Source organism: Lissotriton vulgaris, chromosome 6, assembly GCF_964263255.1.
Source record: "Lissotriton vulgaris chromosome 6, aLisVul1.2, whole genome shotgun sequence".
Classification (NCBI taxonomy): domain Eukaryota; kingdom Metazoa; phylum Chordata; class Amphibia; order Caudata; family Salamandridae; genus Lissotriton; species Lissotriton vulgaris.
The window spans coordinates 1,116,824,947-1,116,848,932 of record NC_141694.1 but is presented as its reverse complement, the minus strand read 5'-3'; the positions used below and the strand labels follow the sequence as shown (position 1 = coordinate 1,116,848,932).

The window sequence follows — 23,986 nt, the reverse complement described above, 5'->3', positions numbered from 1 at the left end:
GAAGAAAGAGGGACCCACGAGATCTCCAGTGTAAACCTTCTATTTGTTGTGCTGCAGAAGGGCTCAGTGAACAAAGCATCACAGAATAGTCACTGTGCTTGTGAGGCAGGGTTTATATATGCAAACATCAAAGGCAGCATAAATGAGTCAAAACACAGTTGCAGGATATAACAGTTAAACCTTTGTACAAAGGGAGAATAAGTGGTCAAGGACAAGGTTCATGAATAATTAAACAACTTGCTAGCAGTGAAATAATTTGTATCTGAGAATACTCGACCCCCCTTGTTTCTAGCCTTGAACATAGCTTCTTATTAATACATATTCCCCTCTCAGCCTTGAGCAGAAGAGTAATGTGCACAAACAGTTGACTCTTTTCCAGTACACCGAAGGGAGATATTTTTCTTTCCCTTTTCCAATCTACCTTGGGTGCGGTTAATCCAAATTTTTGTCTAATATACTAATGCAATACAGTTACATGTAAGCTCTCTCAATATGTACTGCTCAATGGATCTGGGAACAGTAAATGCAGGCATGAACTCACATTGGCACTAGGAACAGCACATTAGTGAAAGGAAGCTAGGATGTTTGAAGCTGGATGTCTGACTTTCACTATGTTCTCCGGCCTGAGATTGAAAAGGGAGCAGACACCCTTGGGCAGGTGAATACAGTGAGTACTGCACCTATCTGCAGTCGGAAACTTGGGGAGTCCCTGGGACCCACTGTCCCCCATTTCAAGGAGCACCCTTGAGGGGAGCACATATAGTGCAGAAGTAATCTGTACTAAAGAATGGACCCTTCTGTAATACCATAGTGCCCCGGAGTGTGAATAACTTGTCCACATACCCGTTGGCAAGTCTGTGGTACTTTCAATAACACGGACCATGTGTTGCATTGGAATATAGGCAGGCATAGCACTTTCTGTCTGTGTTGCTATCTGACTTAACAAAAACAGTCAGATGCCTTTTTTGGGTGCCACGTTTGCAATGAGATATCTGCAGTTTTAGGTTTGCTTGAACAAAACATAATGAAAATATGATCAAAACACTTCTAAGCATAGTTCCATTATTTGTACGCCACATTAGGGTCATATATCCTAAAGTAAAACACACATTTGACTGTCAGTTTGCAAATAGGATAGGGTGATACTACAACTGATGATCAGAGATTAAGGAAGTTAGTTGGAAGTTTTACATGTCTGAAAAACATGAAAACCTTGGTCACGTTGTTTGTGGTCTCTACCATCGTGCATCCAATAGTTTTCTTGTCATTGTTCAAATGTTTCTTTAGCATATTCCCCTTTCACAATGATTCTGTAATTTGTTTTTTTGTTAAGTATTTTCCATAATTAGTAGTGCAGATGGTAATTTGCATCCAGCTTCCCTTCTCTGCCTCTGGCTATAAATCCTATCTGCAGTTATGTCCTAGTGTATCCTTTGCTGTCTGTTTGCAATACTGCTGGTGTGGTTATACTGGGAGTGGTGGTAATCTGGACTGTTTGTTCACAGTTTAGCGAGCTGGTATTGCAACTTGGGGGAAAAAAGGTTTTCCTTTTTCATCTGTTTTTCTTTTAACCCACTCTTTATATCTTGCCGCTCTGACAAATACATTTGCTTGGTTACAGCTCGCAGACCGAAGGCTGACTATTCCAAATATTAGCCATACATCGTTTTCATTCTGACAGACCAGAGGGCCTCCGTTGTCTCCCTAGAAAATTAAAACATTTCAAAATTAGACGTGTTAGTTAGTTATCATCTCATTGTGCTAGCCACACATTACAGAATAGATTAAAAAAAGCTGGTTTTGGGGTATGCTACAGGTACAAGGCCAATTTAAATTCATCAGTACCAAGGTAAGTCCTAGACCCAGTCCTGAGGCGGAAGCCGGGTGCTGGAGGCACTCTAAAAACTGCATATTTGCCCATTATTTTTAATCCTTTTGTGTGGTGTCACTTACTTGATTATCTGTGAATTCTTGACGCTTTTATAAGCAAATTTAGCTCACTACTGCACGCAGCCGATCTAAACGCTGTCGCGCATTGTGTCATCCTTCAGCCGCCGCCATCAGCCCAGGCGTGCGCGCTAAACCACGCCCACCTTCTAGGCCACGCCCACCAGCCCGCCTACAAATACGCTGATAACAAGCGTTCCCTCATAAATCCTAGACCCAGTCCTGAGGCGGAAGCCGGGAGCTGGAGGTACTCTAAAAACTGCATATTTGCCCATTATTTTTAATCCTTTTGTGTGGTGTCACTTACTTGATTATCTGTGAATATTTGACGCTTTTAAAAGCAAATTTCGCTCACTACTGCACGCAGCCGATCTAAACGCTGTCGCACATTGTGTCATCCTTCAGCCGCCGCCATCAGCCCAGGCGTGCGCGCTAAACCACGCCCACCTTCTAGGCCACGCCCACCAGCCCGCCTACAAATACGCTGATAACAAGCGTTCCCTCATAAATCCTAGACCCAGTCCTGAGGCGGAAGCCGGGAGCTGGAGGTACTCTAAAAACTGCATATTTGCCCATTATTTTTAATCCTTTTGTGTGGTGTCACTTACTTAATTATCTGTGAATACTTGACGCTTTTAAAAGCAAATTTCGCTCACTACTGCACGCAGCCGATCTAAACGCTGTCGCGCATTGTGTCATCCTTCAGCCGCCGCCATCAGCCTAGGCGTGCGCGCTAAACCACGCCCAACTTCTAGGCCACGCCCCTTTTCCTCCTGCCAGAAATGTGCATGCACAGGAAGCGCAGCGGACGAGCTGAGCGGGAGCGCCGTTTGCGCGCCGAAGGCGCGCCTAAGGCAAGCCCGTCTGCGCCCGTCCGTGCCAAGACTGCGACAGGCACAGGAAACTCTGCCCAATCTTCCTCCCACATCAGTTACCTGGCCAGTGACCTCTATCGACTACAAGGCACCAAGCACTGTCCCTGCAAACTAGACCCAGCTAAACTCGCTGGCACAGTCAGCTGCAAGATCTGCCGCTGGACAACTATCCAACACCCAGCCGACATACCCGCTTCCCTATCACCCCCCAAGGCTTCCCCGCCTCCCTTCAAAGGAGGTCTGATCAATGCACGCTCCATGTGCAAGCATAATCAAGACATATGCGACCTCATTTGTGACTCTGATCTTGACTGCCTAATGATAACCGAAACATGGCTAACGGAAGACAGCAATCCTGATATTGCCGTCTCCCTACCCCAGGGCTTTTCATTTTTCAGACAAGACAGATTGAAAGGCAGAGGCGGAGGTGTTGCCATTATACTTAAGAACACCTTCCCTTGCCATACATTCAATCTAGAGCCCTTAAAAAATACAGAAGGCCTAGGTTTCTCAATTAAATTGAATGAACATACCTCCTTTTCAGGTGGTCTTATCTATCGCCCGCCTGGCAATGCCTCTGAGTTTCTTGACTCACTGTGCGATTCCTTGGGGCACTTCTTACTTAGATACCCACACTTCACCTTACTCGGGGACTTCAACCTACATCTTGAGTCTAAATCCGATGCACAAACCATCAACTTTTCCCAAACCCTCGAAATGTTCAACATCCAGCAACACGTCACTCTACCTACGCATTCGCTGGGTCATACCCTCGATGGTGTGTGCACCAACCTTTCCTCCCTAACCACCCTGCCCCCTCTTCCCCAAATCTGGACTGATCATAGCCTGATCCCATTCCATATCAAGAATGTGCGTCCATCTTCCTGCAATAAAGCTAATTCTCACCTTACCAACTCCGTCAACTGGAAAAAGGTTCAAGAAAGCATCATTCTTAAACCCCTCCTTCAACCCCAATCCCCCACCTTATCCGGAAACGTCAAACTTGATGCTGACCTCTTCCATAACTGGATCTCACACGAAATGAAATCTAGAAACCCTCCCAAGCGTCTCTGCACCTCTCTTAAAAAAACCAAAACCGATGCCCCCTGGTTCACACCCGATCTAGCTACCGCTCACCTACTATGTAAGAAGGCAGAACGAAAATGGCGCAAGACATACGACAATGATAACCGTCTTTCCTATATCCGAATAAGGAAAACTTATCTTTCAAAAATTAAATCAGCCAAAAAAACTTTCTACGTTAACGCCATCAAAGAATCCAGTCAAAAACAAAAGACGTTGTTTGCAATAGTAAAATCGTTCACTCAGCCCAAAGCACTCCTACCAGAAATACCCCCATCACAGGATTTGTGCGACAAAATCTCTGACTATTTCGAAGAAAAAATTGCCTCCATCCAAAGTAACTTCCCCACCCTAGATACTTCTTTTGTTCCCCCCCCCCGGACTCTCGAGTCAGAAAACTTAGAAGTTTCTCTCCGGTCAATTTGGCGCAAACCAGAGAAGTCATCTTGGCCTGCAAATCGGGCTCCCCGTCTGACCCCTGTCCCCCCAAAATACTTCACCAACTAATCGATGTGGTGAATCCAACTATCAACGACATAGTTAACTCGTCGCTCCTCACAGGATCCGTCCCCCGCCGATGGAAGAAGGGAATTGTCAAACCTCTCATGAAAAAGGCCAACAAATCCCCGACAGACTTGTCCAATCTGCGCCCGATCTCACTACTCCCGGCTCTGGGAAAAATAACTGAACAACTAGTCTATAGAGAACTCAAACGCTACCTGGAAGCAAACAACATTCTCCATCCACAACAATCGGGTTTCCGTCCTAAACACTCGACCGAAACAGCGCTGATAGAACTTTCTGACACCATTAAACTGCCACAAGATCAGCAGAAAAACTCAATTCTCATCCTTCTCGATTTAACTGCGGCGTTTGACACCATTTCCCACTCCATCCTAATCAGCAGACTAATGGACATATAGATCTCGGATTCCACGTTATCTTGGATAAAGTCATTTCTCACTGACCGATCACAAACTGTCTCTCTTGGCCCCTTCCATTCTAAAGAGAAGACGGTCTCCTCTGGTGTACCGCAGGGGTCCATCCTGAGTCCCCTCCTTTTCAATATCTACCTCATCCCACTCCTGTCCCTGATCGAATCATTCGGCATACCTGTAACCTCGTATGCCGATGATACACAACTCATCGTGCCACTAGAGGACAACTCTACTGAAGCTGAGCTCAACCTCAAGCCTAACTGAGGTCTTCCGCTGGATGGACATCAACCACTTAAAATGCAACTCTAGCAAAACAGAGATCCTCCCGATTGGTAAAAACACCTCCTTCTGCACAGCCCTTTGGTGGCCAGACGACTCAGTCGCTCCCCCCAGACAGTAACAACGGCCAGGAATCTTGGCGTCATTTTCGACTCAGACCTCTCCTTCGATCAACATGCCAGGACTGTAGCCGGCAAATGTTTCGGAATAATAAAATCACTAAGAAAGTTCTTCGACTTCCTCCCAATCGACGCCAGAAAAACTGTGACAGTAGCACTCATAATTTCACGCTTAGACTACTGCAACGGCCTTCTTGCAGGGGCAAAAAAAAACACTCTATCGAAACTCCAAAGTGTGCTTCACACAGCCGCTCGACTGGTCCTCAAACTACCCCGCAGAGCATCTATCTCCGCAGCCCTAGGATCCTTACATTGGCTGCCCCTTCACAAAAGAATTATTTTTAAAATATTGGTCATCGCCTTCCGAGCTTTCAACAATTCCGGTCCAAAATACCTCTCCAAATGCTTTCCCCACTACACCCCCAGTCGATCCCTCCGCTCTTCCCATGACAACCTCATCCTCCCCGCTAAGTACAACCTGAAGACAAAGGGCGGAAAAACCTTATGCTTTCTGGCCACGAAAGCCTGGAACAACTTGCCCAAAAAACTTAGACAGCAGACCCTCGAAAAACCCTTCAGAAAGCTCTTAAAGACCTGGATATTCAACCTCTCTGATGACTACTCCAAGGCAGCCATCTAATCCCCCTTCATCTCTAGGACCGGTCATCCAGGATTCTCAGCGCCAAGATGCTCCCTCCAGAGCGAACGTCGCGCTCTAGAAATACCCTCACAAATATCACAAATATCACAAGGAGATGGAAACAAATTGTCCCAATCCCAAGCTCCAACAAGCTAATGTTCATATACAATTGATCATTTTAAGAAGAAATTCCTTTTGAAAAAGATTGTTCCAGGTTAATTTAATTGGAGTTGTATGCAAAATCTCATGCATATGTTTGATTTAATAAAGTAGTTTCATGTTTGAAAACTATCACTTAAAATATTCTGAATTCACTGATATAATCAGATATACTAAAATGAAACTGTTCTACATGTTAATGAAATACAATTTGGATGAGTCTTTGTAATATGTGTATGCTTTTGCTGCTAAATGTCTTTAAGATGTAGCTAAAGTTAATTGGTGGACTCCCTAGTTACTTGTTTCTTTAACATCAATTGACCATTAAATAAATACTTGCCTATTTATTCAACATTTTTTAAAGTTTAGTGCTACTTTGAAGATGCTTTCCCATCGAGAGATTGGATCCTATGAATGTTCAGATCGGTTGACATCTGCAAGTTTATATTCAAAGTGAAGAGGAATCATTTGGGTAAGTCTAGGTCTTGCTGCAACATGAAATTGAGTATTCAAATCTCAATAAGGAATTGAATACTTAGCATTGAATGAACCAGAAAGTACAGATATTGTTAAAACTAATATGTTAGTGATGGACTATCCCAAAAGGAGTCCTCATCTTGAAAACATGAGTCCTCATCTTGAAAACATACGTCTCGATGAAGTACTGCAACATTACAGTTTTAAGAGAAATGTTACAGAAAATATAAATGAAGAAAAATATGCAGTAATTGGATGTGATTGATGTTTGGTAAAACATGCCAAAGGAAATCTTATTAACCACAGGAAACTCAGTTGTGAAACTCCAGATAAAAGGGAATTTTTCTATTTAGCATGTCTGCAACTCTTCAAGCCTTGGCGTAGTGAAAGGGAATTACTTGGAGATTTTGACTGCTATGGAGATTATTTCAATGCATGTAAAGATAGCATTCAATGCACAATTTTTCCAACTTATCTAACAATGTTAAATGAAGAGACTGAGCAAGAAACTACTATTGCCGCTGAAATAGCTAGAGGCTGGTCTCAAGATAGTCGAAGTTCTGCTCCACTAAGCAAAGATCCACTAGGACAACCAATTCTTGAAAATGAAGCATCCATAGTCATGAATGAAGTAGAAACTGCAATGCAACAAGCGCAACAGGATATTATTGAGTTGGGAAACATAGAAGAAAAGCAAAACTAAATATTGAACAAAAAGAAATGTATCAGCAAGTGACACAACAGATGCAGCATGGTTTACCGCATGAAAAAGAATTGCCAATGCATATAATTTAAACCTATACATCAGTGGGCAAGCTGGAACAGGAAAAGGTTTCTTAATTAAAGTTTTGACTAGTTTTCTACTCAAAACCACGGAATCACATTTATCTTGTGTTGTAACCCCCCCAACTGGGTTAGCAGAACACAACACTATAGGGATTACATTACATTGATTACTCATGCTATCATTTGAACATGAAAATAAGTTGGAATATCACAAGCTATCTGGAGAAGCTTGTTATTAAGTCTCAAGAGTACTCAAGAAAATAAAACTTCTAATCATTGATGAAGTGAGCTTGGTCTCAAACGTAATGCTTGCCTTTGTACATTTAAGAATACAACAGATTTTAAAAACAGATTATGTTGTTCTGTTTGGAGGAAAACATGTAATTCTATTCGGCTACCTAACACAACTCACTCCTATAAAAGAACAACCTGTTTTTAAACACTTCTCCATGAAGACACTAAGACATCTTTGGGTAGTTTTGGAAATGTCAACATTTGGTCTCATTTAGAATATAAGGAGCTTAATAAGAATATGTGACTAACAAGTGATGAGTATTATGGAAACATTCTTCACAATATAAGAACTGGTGTTTTAACAAAACATGGAAAAGAAGTTTACAAAGTCTTCTTTTAATGAACTTGATTCTAAATAAAAACATAGCACCTGAAATAATATACACAAAAATTGGAGAAAATAAGTCTGTAGTTTGCCTAATGCCTATACTGCAAGAGTGTTCCACGTTCAATCAAGAACTTTTGAAATTAGATAAACATTCAATACTGAAAATTGAAGCTATTGATAAAATGGAACAGAAAGGAGTTACTATTCTTCTCTCAGAGAAATTACAGTCAAAATTGGATTCTTTGGAAAAGTCGGTGTTTAAGACTGCAGGTTTAAAAAATACTTTAAATGAATGTGTAAACTGTCGGGAAATTTTACGGCGTTGAAGAAGAAGGTTTAGTGAATGGAGCAATTGGAAAAGTTGTTGGTTTTGTAAATGTTAAGAAGAGAGATGGAATTGAATTTTTGAAGATGACATTTTATCAGATTGAGGAGGCAAAACAGATTGGATGTTTTACTGTTCGTTTTTTGCTTATATAAGACTTGTATGTTCATAGAAAACGGTTCCTCTTTCTTTACCATATGCTGTAACCATTCATAAATCTCAAGGTTTAAGTAAAGACAGTGCTTTGATAAATATTTGAAGTACAGTGTTTAAAGAAGGCATGGCAAATGTTGTATTGTCTTGAGTATGAATATTGTCTGGTTTGTATTTGATTGATTCTGATGAGAAAAAGATTAGTGCTGATGTAAATTGTGTAAGAGATTATAATTGGTTTAAAAGACTTTATGCTCCTAAAGTAGGTGCAGATCCTGTATATGAGAAACGTCTAGTGTGTCCAAAATGGAAATATGACAAATATTCCACTGAGATTTAAAAAAAGAAAACAATTCAAGAGAATGATGAAACTGCAAAGAAAATGAAATGGACACTGTCAATGTTATTGTAGGATACCAGTTAGAAAATAGTTCAGGTATCAACTGCTATGCTAAAGTCATTGTGAATGTTGTGTTTTATCTAGAAGGTCTTTGTTGGACTTGGCCCTTCTGGCAGGTTCACCCCTGAACTTTTTGCCTTTAAGTGTTACATAATTATAATGATTTCTGGTCTTTGCGCACCTTAGCTCTGTGGTGCAGTGTAAAGTGGGTGAGCTCTCTGAGTGCGTGTGTGAGATTGGCCTGCCCTCCCATAGGAATGCATGGGGAATGTGTGTGTCCCTGGTAGTTCCTGATGCATGGGGAGTGCAGATGCGAGTTTGGTATGTGTGGACTTGTGTGATTAAATGCTGCGCAATGATGTGTGCGGCGGTATTGTGTCTAGTGTGGAAGTGCCACTTCTAGAAGTTGGCTTGTCTGTGCAGTGAATGTGCTGGCTTGTGATTGGCTGGGGTTGGCTGGTGGTCCTGATGAATGCTAAGCCAATCTCTGGCTATCTGTAGCAGAAAGATGTTGACCCCGAACTCTTTATAGGACTTTCCTGGTCCAAATTCACACGACCAGGGCAATGTCCGTCTTGCACTAACGTTTTTAATGGAGTTAGAGCTACCTCTGTATTAAATAATTTTTCTTCACTGGAGAGTAGCCAGGACTCCTTTTAAGTCACGTTTCACTACTGTTGGATACTATCCCATCTTCTTTTCAATAAGAGCCCAATGACGACAACTGGCAACCGACTTTTTGTTGGTGCGTGAGGGCTCTTTTCTTTAACACTGTGCATGTACCTGTCTAGTATTCTTACTTTGGTGGTGGAAATTTTTCCCCTCTACGGTTTACCTACTGCTGTTTATTTTTGCTTCTTATGTTACTCTTCTGTTGATTTGTACTGATTGCCGCAGAGATGTGCCCGATCCCCAGCAACCAGCCCGGTGAGTTTAGAAGGGCTGGGGGGGGAGTTGAGTCCAGGCACTCGCCACTCCGCCCGTGCCTCTCCCGAGACGCTCTGCCTCTTTGGATTACTCGGGTCCGGAGGGGCCCATGCTTAGTGTGTAGAGGTGGGTGGAGGGGGTGATGTCGGGGCCAATTGTCGGCCCGCCCTCTATGCCTATCTGGGTGATGAGCGGCCCCGCCAGCTAGAGGGCCTCTCCAACAGTTGGCACAGTTGTCTCCCAAACCCCAGTGGCTCCCACAGCTTCTGTGTTTAGAGCCTGTGCGTGGCTCCAACGACGTGGACACAATTGTTTTCTGAGAGCCTAGAAGGCTCCCCTGGTTCCAGATATGCTGTGAGGGCCCCCCGTGGGGGTCCCAAGGCCCGAGGGTCACTGCCACCCCTGAAGGGCATTTTCTCAGCTGCCCCAGGTTGGCAGGGGTCAGCTGCGACGTTGGGCCTTATTTACAGTGCTTGGGGCATGTTTATTTCTAGAGCATAGAGGGCTCCCACGTTCTGCTTATTTTCACTCTAGAGCCAAAGGGCTCCAACGTGTTGGGCACAAAGTTCCTAAGGGCCAGTGGGGGCCCATGCCACAATTCGCTTCCCAGCTGCCCAGCAAGTAGTGGGAAGCTGCACCGTTTAGGTTCTCCTAAGGGACTTGTTCTTTGGACTTAGGAGTGAGTCGCACTCCTTCATCCCTACCTTGGCCTCCCCCAGCTGCGCAGCACTTAGTGCCAGCTGCAGTGTTTAGGCCCTGTTCTGTCCCTGTCCTCAGCTGCCCAGCAAGTAGTGGGCAGCTGCTACGTTTAGGTATTGGCGCAGTGGCGCAACCTAGACTTTGATGTGAGTTATGTGCTACATGTGATTTCTGAGCTAAATGTGATTTATGTGATATTATGATTTATGCACTAATGCTTGGGTGTTAGGAAATGTACTGTGTGTAGTATGTTTGGTGCAACCTGTGTTCTGACACCTCTGAATGTGTTTTTATGCATCATGTGTAAAGTTTCTGAACTATACCCTTAAATGTAGTTTTATGCTTAGGTGGTTGTTTTTCCTAGTATAGTTATGCTAGTGAGTTCATGGTTCCCTGCGTGATATCTTCCTAAGGTGGTTAGGGTTGCGTAGGTTGTACTTACCTTTTACCAGGGGTTACTGGTTGTGTGCTACATTTGCTATTTTGTGCTTAACACTATCTCCAAGGGCTTGATACTGAGCTCGCCCCCTGACCAGAGTGCCAGGACCAGTGGACTCTATTGTGCCTTCCCTGCCAAGTTTCTGGGACTTGTCTGACCTCCAGGTGCCGCTGGAGCCCCGCCTGAAGTGTGCCTCGCTCGCCCCCCGTGGCAGCTCGTGCCTGGACGCCCCGCCTCGAGCCGCACCGCTCCACCAAGAGCCGTGCCCCGCTCAGCAGGGCCGCCCGCATCCTGCCCCCTTGGCAGCTTGTGCCTGGCCGCCCTTAATGCCTCAAGCCGCGCCACTCTCCTCTGAGCCGCATCCGCTTCGCTGGGCCGCCTGCACCCTGCCCCCTCCTCCTCAGAGTCGCACACTTTGGTCACCCCAGCCTCAGAAAAAGCCCAGAGCCCCTTCGGGAGGCGAGAAATACCCGCACGCTTGTAGCGTACCGGCCGCCTCCCACCCGCTCCGGTCTGCCGAGGAGGTCACCCGCATTGTCCCACGCCACCAGAACGGAAGGCACGGTCTGTACCAGCCGCCAGTTATTATATGTTCTGTGTTCTAAAAGTGTTACTTCTACAAAGAGCGATTTCTAACAGGTCCTAGTTCTAAAAGTGCTTATTCCTGACGGTGGTCCATGTGGCCCTGTCTTATGTATATAATCCCTTGTAAATATTGCCCGTGCCAGTTGGCACAATGGACATCCTGTGATTATGATTCTGATGTCTTCTGATAATACAAAGGTATTTTTTTATAACCTTGTGTGGAGTTCCTTTTGTGGGGGGCCTGGGATGTTGGTGCTGATGGGTGTGTGCGTAAATACTTAACTTACATTGCCCCGGGGATCAGCCTTACTGCTTGTGTCACGTTGTCAAGGGGGTGAGCAGGGGTTATCTTTGGAGTGTAGCTTCCTTGCCCTAACTAGAGTGGTGGTTTCTGCCTGGCTTTGGCGCAAGCCTCAGCCAACCAGAAATCCCATTTCTAACAGTCTTCATCATGAAATTATGGAAATTCATTAAAAAAGGTTCTGTTCTTTTCTACATTATGTATTTCAAAAGTTGGTAACTGACAGAAGTAACATCCATACTGCTTATGGCATTTAGCATCTTTTGGATATATGTACTGGTTCTTTGAAATATACACTTAATATACATCAAGATGCACACACATTTCTTTTTTTTTTTTAAACCTTTATTATGAAGAAAAGGAGTACAGTTACAAACCTACAACCACAGAGGCAGGTCAGTAGCAATAAATATCAAAAACAATACACAGCTCATCAGCCGACAACCCGAGGGCCCGGCAGCGATAATGCACGACATTGTAGAGAGCCTGTGGCGATAGGAGGATAAATAAAAGGTTTCAAATTTTTTTTTTAATAAACAAACAAAAAGAAAACACAAAAAAGTTTGACGCGGGAACTATACAGTGTATTGGCTGTCTCATGCGGTAGGGGGGAGCTAATTGATCAGGGAGCAACTTTATAAAGGATAAAGATCTTGAGGAGGGAGGGGGGGGCCGAGAGCAAGCCAATAAATCATAGACAACAGAAAGCAAATAACCTGAAAGGCACAGTCAAGGGGACAGGGGAATGTCAGAAGCTTCTACAAAAGGGGGAGTGCAGATCTCTCCTCGGTACGAATTCCATTGACCCCATATCCTTCCCCATTTCTTGGGCCTACCACGGGAGACATATACAATTTTTTCTTTGAACATGCACCAGTCCATGTTTTCTTTCCAAGTTGAGACTAAAGGTGCCCTTTGAGACCCCCACAATTGAGCAATGTCCCTTTTTGCGATCATGTTGCGGAGGGTGGCCCACTGAGTCTGATCAACACTGCAATCATTCGGTTCCCAGATGTTCAACAAACAACATCAGGCCTCAGGCAATAACTCCACACCCGTCACCTCTCCCATCACAGCATGCACTCGGTTCCAGAAAACCACGACCTCCGGACATTCCCAGATAATGTGAAGGAAGGTAGCAAGCATACCACAACCACGCCTACACAGCCCATCCGCAGAATAACCCATACGCATCAGTCGTGGACCCGTGACATAGACACGGTGCAAAATCTTTAATTGCGCCAGTCGGAGACGCGCCGGAATCGCGACCTCTTTGGGGGAGGATATCGCAGCCTGCCAGTCTTCATCGTCCAACTCCAGTCCATCGTCGGTCCAAGCCTCACGAAGCTGTACAAGGAGGTCCGAGCGGTCGTTAATGAGTTTTTTGTAGATGAGAGATATGGTGCTATTGGGGACATACCCGTCAAGCACTCTATCTTCCAAGGGAGAGGACTCCGGAATGGCAGACCCGGCCAGGAAGACCGATTCAAGCGCGTGGCGGACCTGGATATATCGGAAGTATTCCCTATCACTCAATTTGTATTCATGTTTTAATTCGTCAAAAGTCTTGACTCTGTCCTTGACCCAGAGGTCACCGACCTTACTGATGCCAATAAGGTCCCATCTATCGAACCCCTTTGTCGTCCATAGACTGCCCAGTCTCTCCGCAGCATCAAAGGGGGTTGCTCTAGTTAGCTTGTCCGTCCAGCCTGTGGCCATAGTCGCACTACCCCATACTCGTACCGCCACCCCAGTGGAGCCCGTCAGATTCTTCCTGGCAGCTCTGGAGTAGAGCACCCTATTATAGTCGCCCCCGGGTAGCTGCCACCTATCCATCTCGAATGCGGGATTCGGAACTGGACCGTACATAGCATGATTGACCGCATTCAGTTGGGATGCCCAGTAGTAGCATTTGATATCAGGCAGCGCTATACCACCATTGTACCAGGGCAGAGTCAATTTGGCCAATGCTATGCGGGCCGCCCGCCCCATACCAGCTTCTTCTGGAGGCTCTCTATCTCGCGGAAATAACTGGCAGGCACCAGGTCAAGTGTATTTTGGATGGCATACAGGAATCGGGGGAGAGACATCATCTTAAAGAGGGCCGCTCTACCCAAGTGGGACAAAGGCAAGCCACACCACGCCGCGACATCAGATCTAAGCCGGGCAAGCGGAGGCAGCAAATTCCTCTCATAGCGTACTGTGGGGTTCAACGTCATGTAAATCCCCAAGTACTTAAAGCCGACACATGAGACCGGTATCAGGCAGATGCGGGGCAGAAAGGGCAACTATCCTGTAAGAGAGTAGATACAGGACTTGGCCCAATTGATGACCAAGCCAGAATTTTTCCCGAAGGAACTCAAAACGTCGAACAAGACTCTCAATGACTTACGAGGAGAGGTGAGGTACAGCAAAATATCTTCCGCGTACAACAAAATACGATCCTCGAAGTCAGGGGACCATCGAATGCCCTGGAGCGAGGGCTCCCACCGGAGCCACGCGGCAAGGGGTTCAAGGGCAAGCGCAAAGAGCAGCGGCCACAAAGGACATCCCTGCTGCATGCCGCGTCCGAGAACAAAGGGTTCCGAGGCCCTGCCGTTGACCACCACCTGGGCCAGCGGTTGCTCATATAGAAGCCTGACCCACCCGATGAAGTTAGGGCCAAAGCCAAATTTGGCAAGGGCTGCCCACAAATATGGCCATTCCACCGTGTCGAAGGCCATCGAAGCGTCAAGTGAAACCAAGATGGCCGGCTCACTAAGAGACCCCGCCCTTGCTAAGACGACGTGAAGACGACGAAGATTAAGCGCGGTGTTTCGATGGGGGATAAATCCAGATTGGTCCGGGTGTATCAAGTCGCTAACCACCGTTATCAGCAGATTCGCCAAAAGCTTCGCCAGGATCTTGGGCTCCACATTCAAAAGCGAAATCGACCGGTACGATGAACATTGTTCGCGGGGCTTTACATCTTTATAGATGACCACAATGGACGCCAGTCTCTGATCCCGGGGAAGGGATCCGAGATCTTGCGATGCTGAAAACATCCGACGAAGATGCGGCGCCACTTTGTCAGGGCACAGCTTCTACAGCTCAACCGGGATGCCATTCGGGCCTGAGGCCTTCCCCGAGCGAAGGGAGCGGATAGCGAGCGCTATTTCATCGGCGGAAAAATCCGCCTCCATAAGCTCCTTTACCCAGTCCGACGGCCTAGGCAACGCAATATCCTGAAGCAGCAAGTGCGAATCCTCCTCTGGCCTATCCGAGACCGGCGAAAAAACCTTCTGAAAGTGCTGGGCAAAGACCTCAACTATCTCAACTGGGTCCACCACTCGCGTTCCAGCCACCTTTTCAACAACAGGCACCACCCGATTCAACCTATCCCTTTTGTCTAACCAAGCAATCAACTTTCCCACCAACATCATACAAACGCCCCTGTTGCTCACGATTCATTGCCTTGGCCGCATCAGTCACCAGAGCTCTGTAGTCAGACTGTTTAAGGGCCAAAGAATGTATATCCTCGGGTGTAGCCCCAGACTCCATCCTCTCCTCCAATGCAGTAATGTCATTTTCCAGACCAACCACTTCCGCGTTCTTACGCTTCCTCTCGCTAGCAATCAAGGACAGAGTTTGACCATGAATCACAGTCTTATAAGCCTCCCACAAGGAAATGGGGGAGGACACCGATCCCTCATTCTCGGCGAAGTAATAATCCATGCACTTAAAAATTTCGGCTCTTATTTTAGGGTTACGAAGGTGCCAGGGGTTAATCGGAGCAACCCGGCCCCCGGTTTCCAACTGTACGTCAATAGTGAGCCAGAGTGGGGAGTGGTCTGAGATCCCCCTAGCTAAATGCCTAATTTCCCTTACAGAGACCATTTGCACCGCCGGTATAAGGATATAATCAAGCCTCGAGAGACTCCCATGAGCTCCCGAGTAAAAGGTATACTGTAGCTGTCCGGGGTGCAGCTGCCTCCAACAATCCGCTAGACCCAACGTTTCCAAAAAGTTGCCCAGCCATAGTTGCGATGTCAGTAGAAGTCTGGGGGGGCTACGATCTTCATCACCACTGACAACCGAATTAAAATCACCACCCACAACCAACATGCCCTCAGGGAACCCCAGAACCACCCTATCCAAATCAGAAAATGTAGTGGACTGTAAGCCGGGTGGGACATACATAGATAAAATGGAGATCGTCTTCCCCTCCCAGCAGCCCGTAATGGCCGCATATCGGCCTCTATCATCCAGCACAGTGTCATCTATCTCCAGGGGGAGGGAGTTCCTAACCAGGACGCCCGCCCCCCCTCGACCCAGTGGTGAATCCAGAGTGAGCCGCCAGGCGGTAGCCCCGTCTGTTCAGTGCATGGCACGTGTTTCCTATTAGATGCGTCTCCTGGAGTAAAACAATATCTGGGGAGCAGCGCTTCAAGTATTGCAAAACTATCCTCCGCTTTATCCTATCGCCCAGACCATTGATGTTCCAGCTCAGTACCCTCAGCCCCCTACCCCCATCCCAGAAATAAGAACAACGTCCCCCGCCAAGAAACAGGCACAAGAGATAAGATATGCAACAAAGCGCAGCCTCGAAACAAACAAGAAAGTAAAGACCCCCCTCCACCACCCCCAAGAAAATACCCAAAACACACCCACCCACCCTGCACCCCTGCGGTAGACCAAAAAGCCACCCCAACTTGCAGTGTGCCTGTCGCCCCATTGAACTAACCTACAAGAAGAGAGAAAAAAAACCCAGAGGAAGAAGAGTCCCGATTCCCCCCACCCCCGGGTATTCACATCATATATACATAACAGTCATAGAGCCACTGCCATAAGTCCATAGAGTTGGCTCGCCGGCGCAGACTCACTGCTCCTGTTCTTCCAGGCCACCTTCAGCACCCCTCGATCTTTCGGGGCTGGTACGATGTGTCGGCAGAGTGTCAAGCCAGTCACTGACTACCTCGGCACGGTCAAAGAAGAGCACACGTTCCTCATATTCAATCCTCAGGCGGGCCGGGAAAAGCATGGCGTACTTCAGTCCCATGTCTCTGAGGCGCCGTTTCACCCCCGTGAAGCCCATGCGTTGTTTCTGCACCGCCTGTGTAAAGTCAGGATAAAAACTGATCGACGCGTTTTCAAATTTAGTGGGACCATTGGTGCGTGATGCCTGAAGAATAGCGTCTCTGTCCCGAAAATTAAAAATCCTGGCTATGATAGGCCTCGGAGCGGCCCCCAGTTTGGGCTTCCCGCCAGGGACTCTGTGAACACGCTCCACCATGAAAAAGTTACTGAGGCCATTTGGTGCCAAGTGCTTTAGAACAAGGTCCTCCACCAGAAGCTCTATGGATAAGTCTACGGAGTTCTCCGGAACACCAACAATGCGAACGTTGTTGCGCCTGGCCCGGCTCTCGAAATCATCCAGCCGACGGGCAAACAAGTCGTTAGACGCTCGGAGATTGCGGACTTTGGTCTGAAGATCCGAGACATCCGTAGTAAGGCTTGCGGTCTTGATGTCCAGGGACTTGACCCGCTCATTGGTTTTTCCCAAGTCCGTCCTGTTAAGATTGACTTCGATCGCCACAGTGTCTATCTTAGCAGCCAGCGTTTCGTACTGCTGGCCCATAGATGTCTGGACACTTGCGATGGCGCCCATAACGGCCTTCAGTGTCAGCTCCTCAGTCGCAGGAGAGCCATCACCAGTCTCATCAAAGACTTTACTCACACCGCCAGGGGATCCTCTCGGGCGGGTGTAGCGATCTATAGTGTGGGATTGGACAACCCCCCCCTCTGTGTGCGCCTCTGGTTGCACGCTTCTCGGTATCCGCCTTGCCCGCCATAATGAGCGAGGAGCTCTGACGGAACCTATGGGATTTGGTCAGAATGGCTCCCTCCGCAGCAAACTCGTAGAGGCGAAGGGACGAGGGCAAAAACAAGCGTAGAGCTGGCAGCAAGGATCAGATCAGGCGTGTCGACCGGCAGCAAGTCGCCGTCAACAATGACCAAAAGCGAAATCGAAAGTACCACAGGGGCAGTGGACGTGTTGCACAGGCCGTTGTTGTTCAATTGCCACCTGGGTACCTCAGGGACTCAAGTCCGTGGATGGTCTTCGGTGTAGGCCGCAAGTTTCAAAGTTCTGTAAGTCCGGTTCCCGGCGGCCAAATCGAATTTTGAAAAAGGATGTCGTATCAGCAGGGCATCCACTAAAAGTACCCGTCGTCCAAATCAGGATACGTTGCAGGATAGATGCGGGAGGTGGAAAGGGTCTCGGGAGCCCTGTGCTCACGCGTCCATCTTGGTTGCGCGCAAAGCTCCTCCTTCCGCACACACATTTCTAATCCTTATGCTTGATGTATTGGAAAATGATGGGATAGAAATTGAAAATGTATTTGGGCTAAGTTACAGATGGGATCATAAATGTGAAGAGTATTCATTTTCTTTTACCACTGAAATACAAGCTGAACGATTCTTATACTAGACAATACCAGATTGCAAATCAGTGTCTGTTAACAAATTAGTAAAAACAACTAATCATGATATGAAATGTTCTCATTGTAAATCAGAAATGTTGTCAACATTATTTATAGAAAGATTTGGACAATATGTAATTTTAATGCTACAACGTTGTAGAGCAGATGGAAGAAAATTGGAAACCAAAATGTAAAATTTTGTGGCAAGTCGAGTATCAATTTCCGGCAGATCTTTTTTGAAGCAGTGGCTATTATTTTCCTTGATGGACCTACTACAACATCCGGACACTAAACTGTGAATTTAAAGTGCAATAAAGGATGAGCACATTGCAATGATGCTCATTTGGAATTCAAAGGTAGGTTGCCTTACAAATTACCAAATTCATATCTGATATTTTTGATGCCGAAGTTTTGAAAATATCATTAGGCCTATTGGGAAGATGGGAACATGAATTAACAAGTTTATTTTGGATATTTTCAATGCAAATGGATTTTGAAACATTATTCAGTCTAATGGGAAGATGTGAGTAATTACTATTTGGATTATTGTTTGTGCTAATTCATACAGCATTTGGAAAATTGTGTGTGAAAGAAGTAGTTTATATATTTGATCTTCATATTATACCCAATTTAAATGAGTGTATATGTTACAAAATGTACTTGAGAGAAATAAAACACCTTAAACATGCACTCCTTCAATCACTCAGGCAGTACGCATGCACTTATAAAATCACCCAGGCACTACCTACGCACTCCTCTAATCACCCAGGCACCACCCATGTACTCCTCCAATCACCCAGCCAGAACCCTTGCAATTATAAAATCACCCAGGCACTACCTATGCACTCCTCCAATCACCCGGGCACTACCCCTACACTCATGCAATCAGCAAGACATTACCCCTACACTCATGCAATTACCCAGGCATTACCTATACATTCCTCTAATCCCCTGACATTACCCTTGCACTCATGAAATCACTTAGACATTACCCCTGCACTCATGCAATCAACCAGACATTACTCATGCACTCTTCCAAACACTCACACATTATCCCTGCACTCATGAAATCTCCCAGCCATTACCCAAACACTTCAATCACCTACGTCCTACCCTGGCACTCTTCCAATCACCCAGGCACTACCCCTACACTCATGCAATCAGCTAGACATTACTCCTACACTCGTGCAATTACCCGGCATTACCTATGCACTCCTCAATCCCCCAGACATTATTCCTGCATTCATGCGATCAGCAATGCATTAGCTATGCACTACTCCATTCACCCAGACACTACCCTTGCACTCCTCCAATCACCCAGGCACTATCAATGTGTTCCTCCACTCACTCAGGCACTACCCATGCACTCTTGCACATACCCAGGCATTACCCATGCACTCCTTCAATCACTCAGGCACTACCCCTGTACTCTTTCGATCACCCAGCCAAAACCCTTGCACTTATAAAATCACTTAGGCACTACCTACGCACTCTTCCAATTACTCAGGCAATACCCCTACACTCATGCAATTACCCAGGTATTACCTATGCATTTCCCTAATCCCCCAGAAATTACCCCTGCACACATGCAATCAACCAGACATTACACATGCACTCCTCAAAACACTCACACATTATTCCTGAACTCATGCAATCACCCAGGTATTATCCAAGCACTTCTTCATTCAGCCAGCCACTACTCATACACGTTTATCACCCAGGCACTACCCTTGCACTCCTCCAAAAACCCATAACCAACTCATAATAAAGGCGAAATTCTAGACCTCATCATCTCCAATGGTCAAACCATCTCGTTGGATACCATTACCCTGTGCGATTGGTCCGACCCCCACTGCATCCTCTTTTAGATTAACAGAGAGGTTTCTATGACAAAGGCTCAACCATCGCAATCAAAGATCTGGAAAAGGGACCTCAGATCCATCAATTCTGATGAACTAGCAGCCCACTGTAAATCTGCCCTCTCCTCCAAAGCTGACCTGGTTGAGGTTCAGTTACTCACTGACTTGTACAACTCTGCCACCTCTAACATCATGGATGACATTGCACCACTCCAACAAAAAAATGCTTCAACACAAATATCGAAACCGTGGTTCAATGACAGTTTAAATTCTGAACACCATAACCTTAGGGCAGTTGAACATTCCTGGAAATCCAAACCCTCCTCAGACTGCCTAAAGCTCCTTAGAGATGTTAGGAGCTGCTACAACAAACAAATCAAGAGCGCTAAGGCAGATTACTTTAGATACCAACTTGACCAGGCTGCTAATCGCCCCAAGAAACTTTTTGAACTGGTTAAATAACAGTCAATGGTAGCTCCAAACCACTCGTATTCGGGAGGCAGCCCACCCGCATGCGACAAACTGGATGCTTTTATCACAGAGAAAGCGAGTCTCATCAACATTGAGCTCGCTTCTAAAAAGGCTCTATTGCCATATTCGGGGTCCGCACCACCTGCTGCCCACTTTGAGAATCTCAGCCTGAACACCACGAACAATGCATCATGGGGGACTTTACTCACTTCAGTGAAAAAGACATCAACAAGATTCTTCAGAGTATCAACCCATCTAATCATTTCAGCGACCCGTTGCCTCCTTCACTCTTCTAAGAAATCACGATTGTCCTCATCCCCACCTGGACACAGATTGTAAACGCTTCTCTGTCACAAGGCTCGATCCCAGAGTGCCTGAAAACAGCTCAGCTATCATCCATCCGAAAAAACCTAATGCTGATAGGGCTAACTTTAACAACTTCTGCCCTATCTCCAACATCTCCACCCTAGCCAAACTCCTAGAAAAATGCGCCCAATCCCAACTCCGTGTGCACATAGAGAATTTCCAACTCCTAGACCAGCATCAATCCGGCTTTCGGAGGGGGCACATCACTGAATCAGCTCTCATTCATGTTCTGGATGACATTTTAAAAATGCTAGACCAACATGAATCCTGCCTCCTAATCCTACTTGACCTTTCCTCTGCCTTCGACACGGTTAATCACGATAACCTCATATTCATTCTGAAGAACAGGATGGGCTTCTCTGGTCAGGTGTTACAATGGTTCTCGTCCTACCTCAACCACAGATCACAAGGAGTCAAGTCGAATCACACTCTCTCCCAGCCCTCTCCAGTACTTATGGGGGTTTCCCAAGGGTCCGCCCTATCTCCTATACTCCTCAACCTGTTCTTGGAACCTTTAGCTAATACACTAAATTCCACTAACATGCTCTTCCATATGTATGTGGACAATACACAACTTTATTTGAAACTCTCCTCCCCGGATCACAACATCTCACTCAACATTATCCTAACAGAGGTGTCTCCAACCAGTAGCTCGCAGCTACCAGTAGCTCGCCGATACCCTGTGAGTAGCTCGAGGCACCAACATCTATTTTAATGCCTTCTAATGAACTGCATTAAAAGTAGACAAAGACTGTCTTTATTAGTGTCTTAATTTCAGGCCTCATGCAGCGTTTGCCCACCGATACCTAAAGCAGCTGCTCACATAGACTAAAATGAATTTGGCTGGGGCAGGGCAGAGCAGGTGAGGTGATTGCCAAAATCAGACATGAGCAGTATTTGAGTGCCCACCAGGTGCTACACCACGGCCCTTCAGCTGCCTGACACAGCACTTCAGGCCTGCATGTACAGTGTAGCAGGTGTGGCAGCCTTACTTTGTTTATTTACAACAATAAAAATAAAGTATCCCTGTGAAATGCTACTTTAATTACAGCTTGCTGTCTGTTTGTGTTCAGCACTTTTAAGGCGGGATGCACTAAGTTTTCTCTCTGGCCTTCCAAGGAAGCTGCAGCTGCTACCCTCTGATTGACACTGCCATTGAGAGCCACCCTAAACACCCTGGTCTTGACCAGATCATGCCTTACAAGGTTTTCAAAATCACGGCGCACTGAGGTGTTGACGGTTTTCTTTAAATGTTGGCGTGACCCTTGCTTTTTACGAGATCTGTGGCATGTACCAATCTAAACAGTGGCAAATTGACACTTAGACTTGTAAACGCGACACCATTAGTGCCACACGGAGGTCTATCATATGAAACTGTGTTCTAAAACATGGACTAATTCTTTCGTTCCACCCCTTCTGAAAAAGTAGTAAATGCTAGGACAAAAAGCTTTCAGGATGCATGTAGTTAAATGGCCATTCATTTGGACGACTCAATGAACAGACCACCTCAAGGCATTGAATGCAGAAGTTATGGTTACAGGAGAAAACATGGTATGGACCTTTTAAATATGGCAGGTAAAGTAGGCCATGCTGGAATTAAAACCTGTTCCTTTAGATCTCGGGAAGGAACCTCAGCCAATTGAAGTGCCCTACTAGGCTACTAGAGCCCTCTACAGGACACAGCATTATTTGAAACAGGAATGTTTTAAAAGTGCGTGCGTTTTATACACTTTAAGGTGCGTGTGGAGGAGAGCTGTCATAGGGAGAAAGGAGACGTGAAATTTGAACAGTACTGTACAGGAGCCTGCCAAATCATTTTCGCTTTATTAAATTGCAATGTGCACCTGCAGGTTACGTAAATTTACATTTGAATGAATATGAAAGTACTGGAATTTGCCCAGAATCTAACAATTATTGGTTACATGCAAAGCTGCGATTCAAACTAAAGTTTACAATTTGCAAAATTAGATTTGAAGACACCAGGCCACTTTTCTTGGTATTGGGAAATTTATCCATAGAAAGTGTACATGTGACTGATGTATCAGCACTTGACTGTTTTCCATCACACTTGAACGAGGGCACCACAAGTGCTCAGAGAGCCCACCATTTGTAAGTGTGCCTCTCCCCCACAAATTACCGTCGCACCCAAACTAAAGAGCATGAAACACATTTTTCATATTTATTAGTAGATCGAGATTTAAAATCTAAGGAAATGCTAAAATGCACACATCATATGAATTGAAAGTGCCTTTAAAAAATGTGCTAGCTGTGTGCATGAACAATGAATGCTTTGGACACTTCTATATGTAACAGTACAATAGAATCGGAGGTCTTTTGGCAGAATGCCAGCAAATGTACCCTGAGGCCTGTGTTTGGCCGACGCTTCTTTACTTACATAAATAGTGTGTACCTAGGGATATTCTCTACCAGCAAGTGGCCCTGTTGCTCATTTCCTTAAAACATGGATATGTTCTTAAAGCAGGTTTCATGATTTTCAATCCTCGAAAAATGTGATCATGATTGTCTTTTCAGAATAAACAAGTGATTCATTCTCATTTAGAGCCACTCGTACCAGATTTTAAGCTCATTGCACTAAGAATTTGACTTGGGTCAAACCATAGCATAAGTGGAGAGTGGGGCAATATAAAAGGCGGGAGAGTGATGGCAAAGCCATAGTCCTTTTATTTATTATGGCAAGTGGAAATGGAGGTGAGAGAGCGCAATTTGAATGAAAATCATGTCTGCATCATATTCACAAGCCTGTAGCGTAAAGTTAGCCTATGTAACTTAAGAAGTGAGAATATGTATCTGTATTTACTCTAGAGTGTTTATTAGAATTAGAAAGGCCCGTATACATGGTGGGCTAATGTAGAAATGTGTGAAATGCTTAGGAACATTTGAACGTGCTAAACGGAATCTATGTATGCAGTTACTAAACGGAGAAAGAGATGAAATGTAAATTGAAGAAACGTGCAGACCACATAGCACTGTGTAAGAATGAAGGGGTACCATTGTATCTTTCATGTAACATGGATTCGATATTATTCAATGATTTGCTTTTATTATATATGTGTG

The 23,986-nt window shown here is 45.6% G+C and overlaps 1 protein-coding gene across 1 annotated transcript in view; it reads right to left on the bottom strand.

Moving 5' to 3' along the window:
- Window positions 1-1,506: 1,506 nt before the first annotated feature.
- The window catches only part of LOC147708515 (inactive serine protease 54-like), a 62,727-nt gene continuing 40,247 nt past the window's right edge, over window positions 1,507-23,986 (bottom strand). Inside the window, exon 4 of the mRNA XM_086925745.1 lies at window positions 1,507-1,704. Within this exon, the coding sequence (XP_086781871.1) occupies window positions 1,507-1,704 (198 nt within the window). The remainder of the gene's footprint in view (window positions 1,705-23,986) is intronic.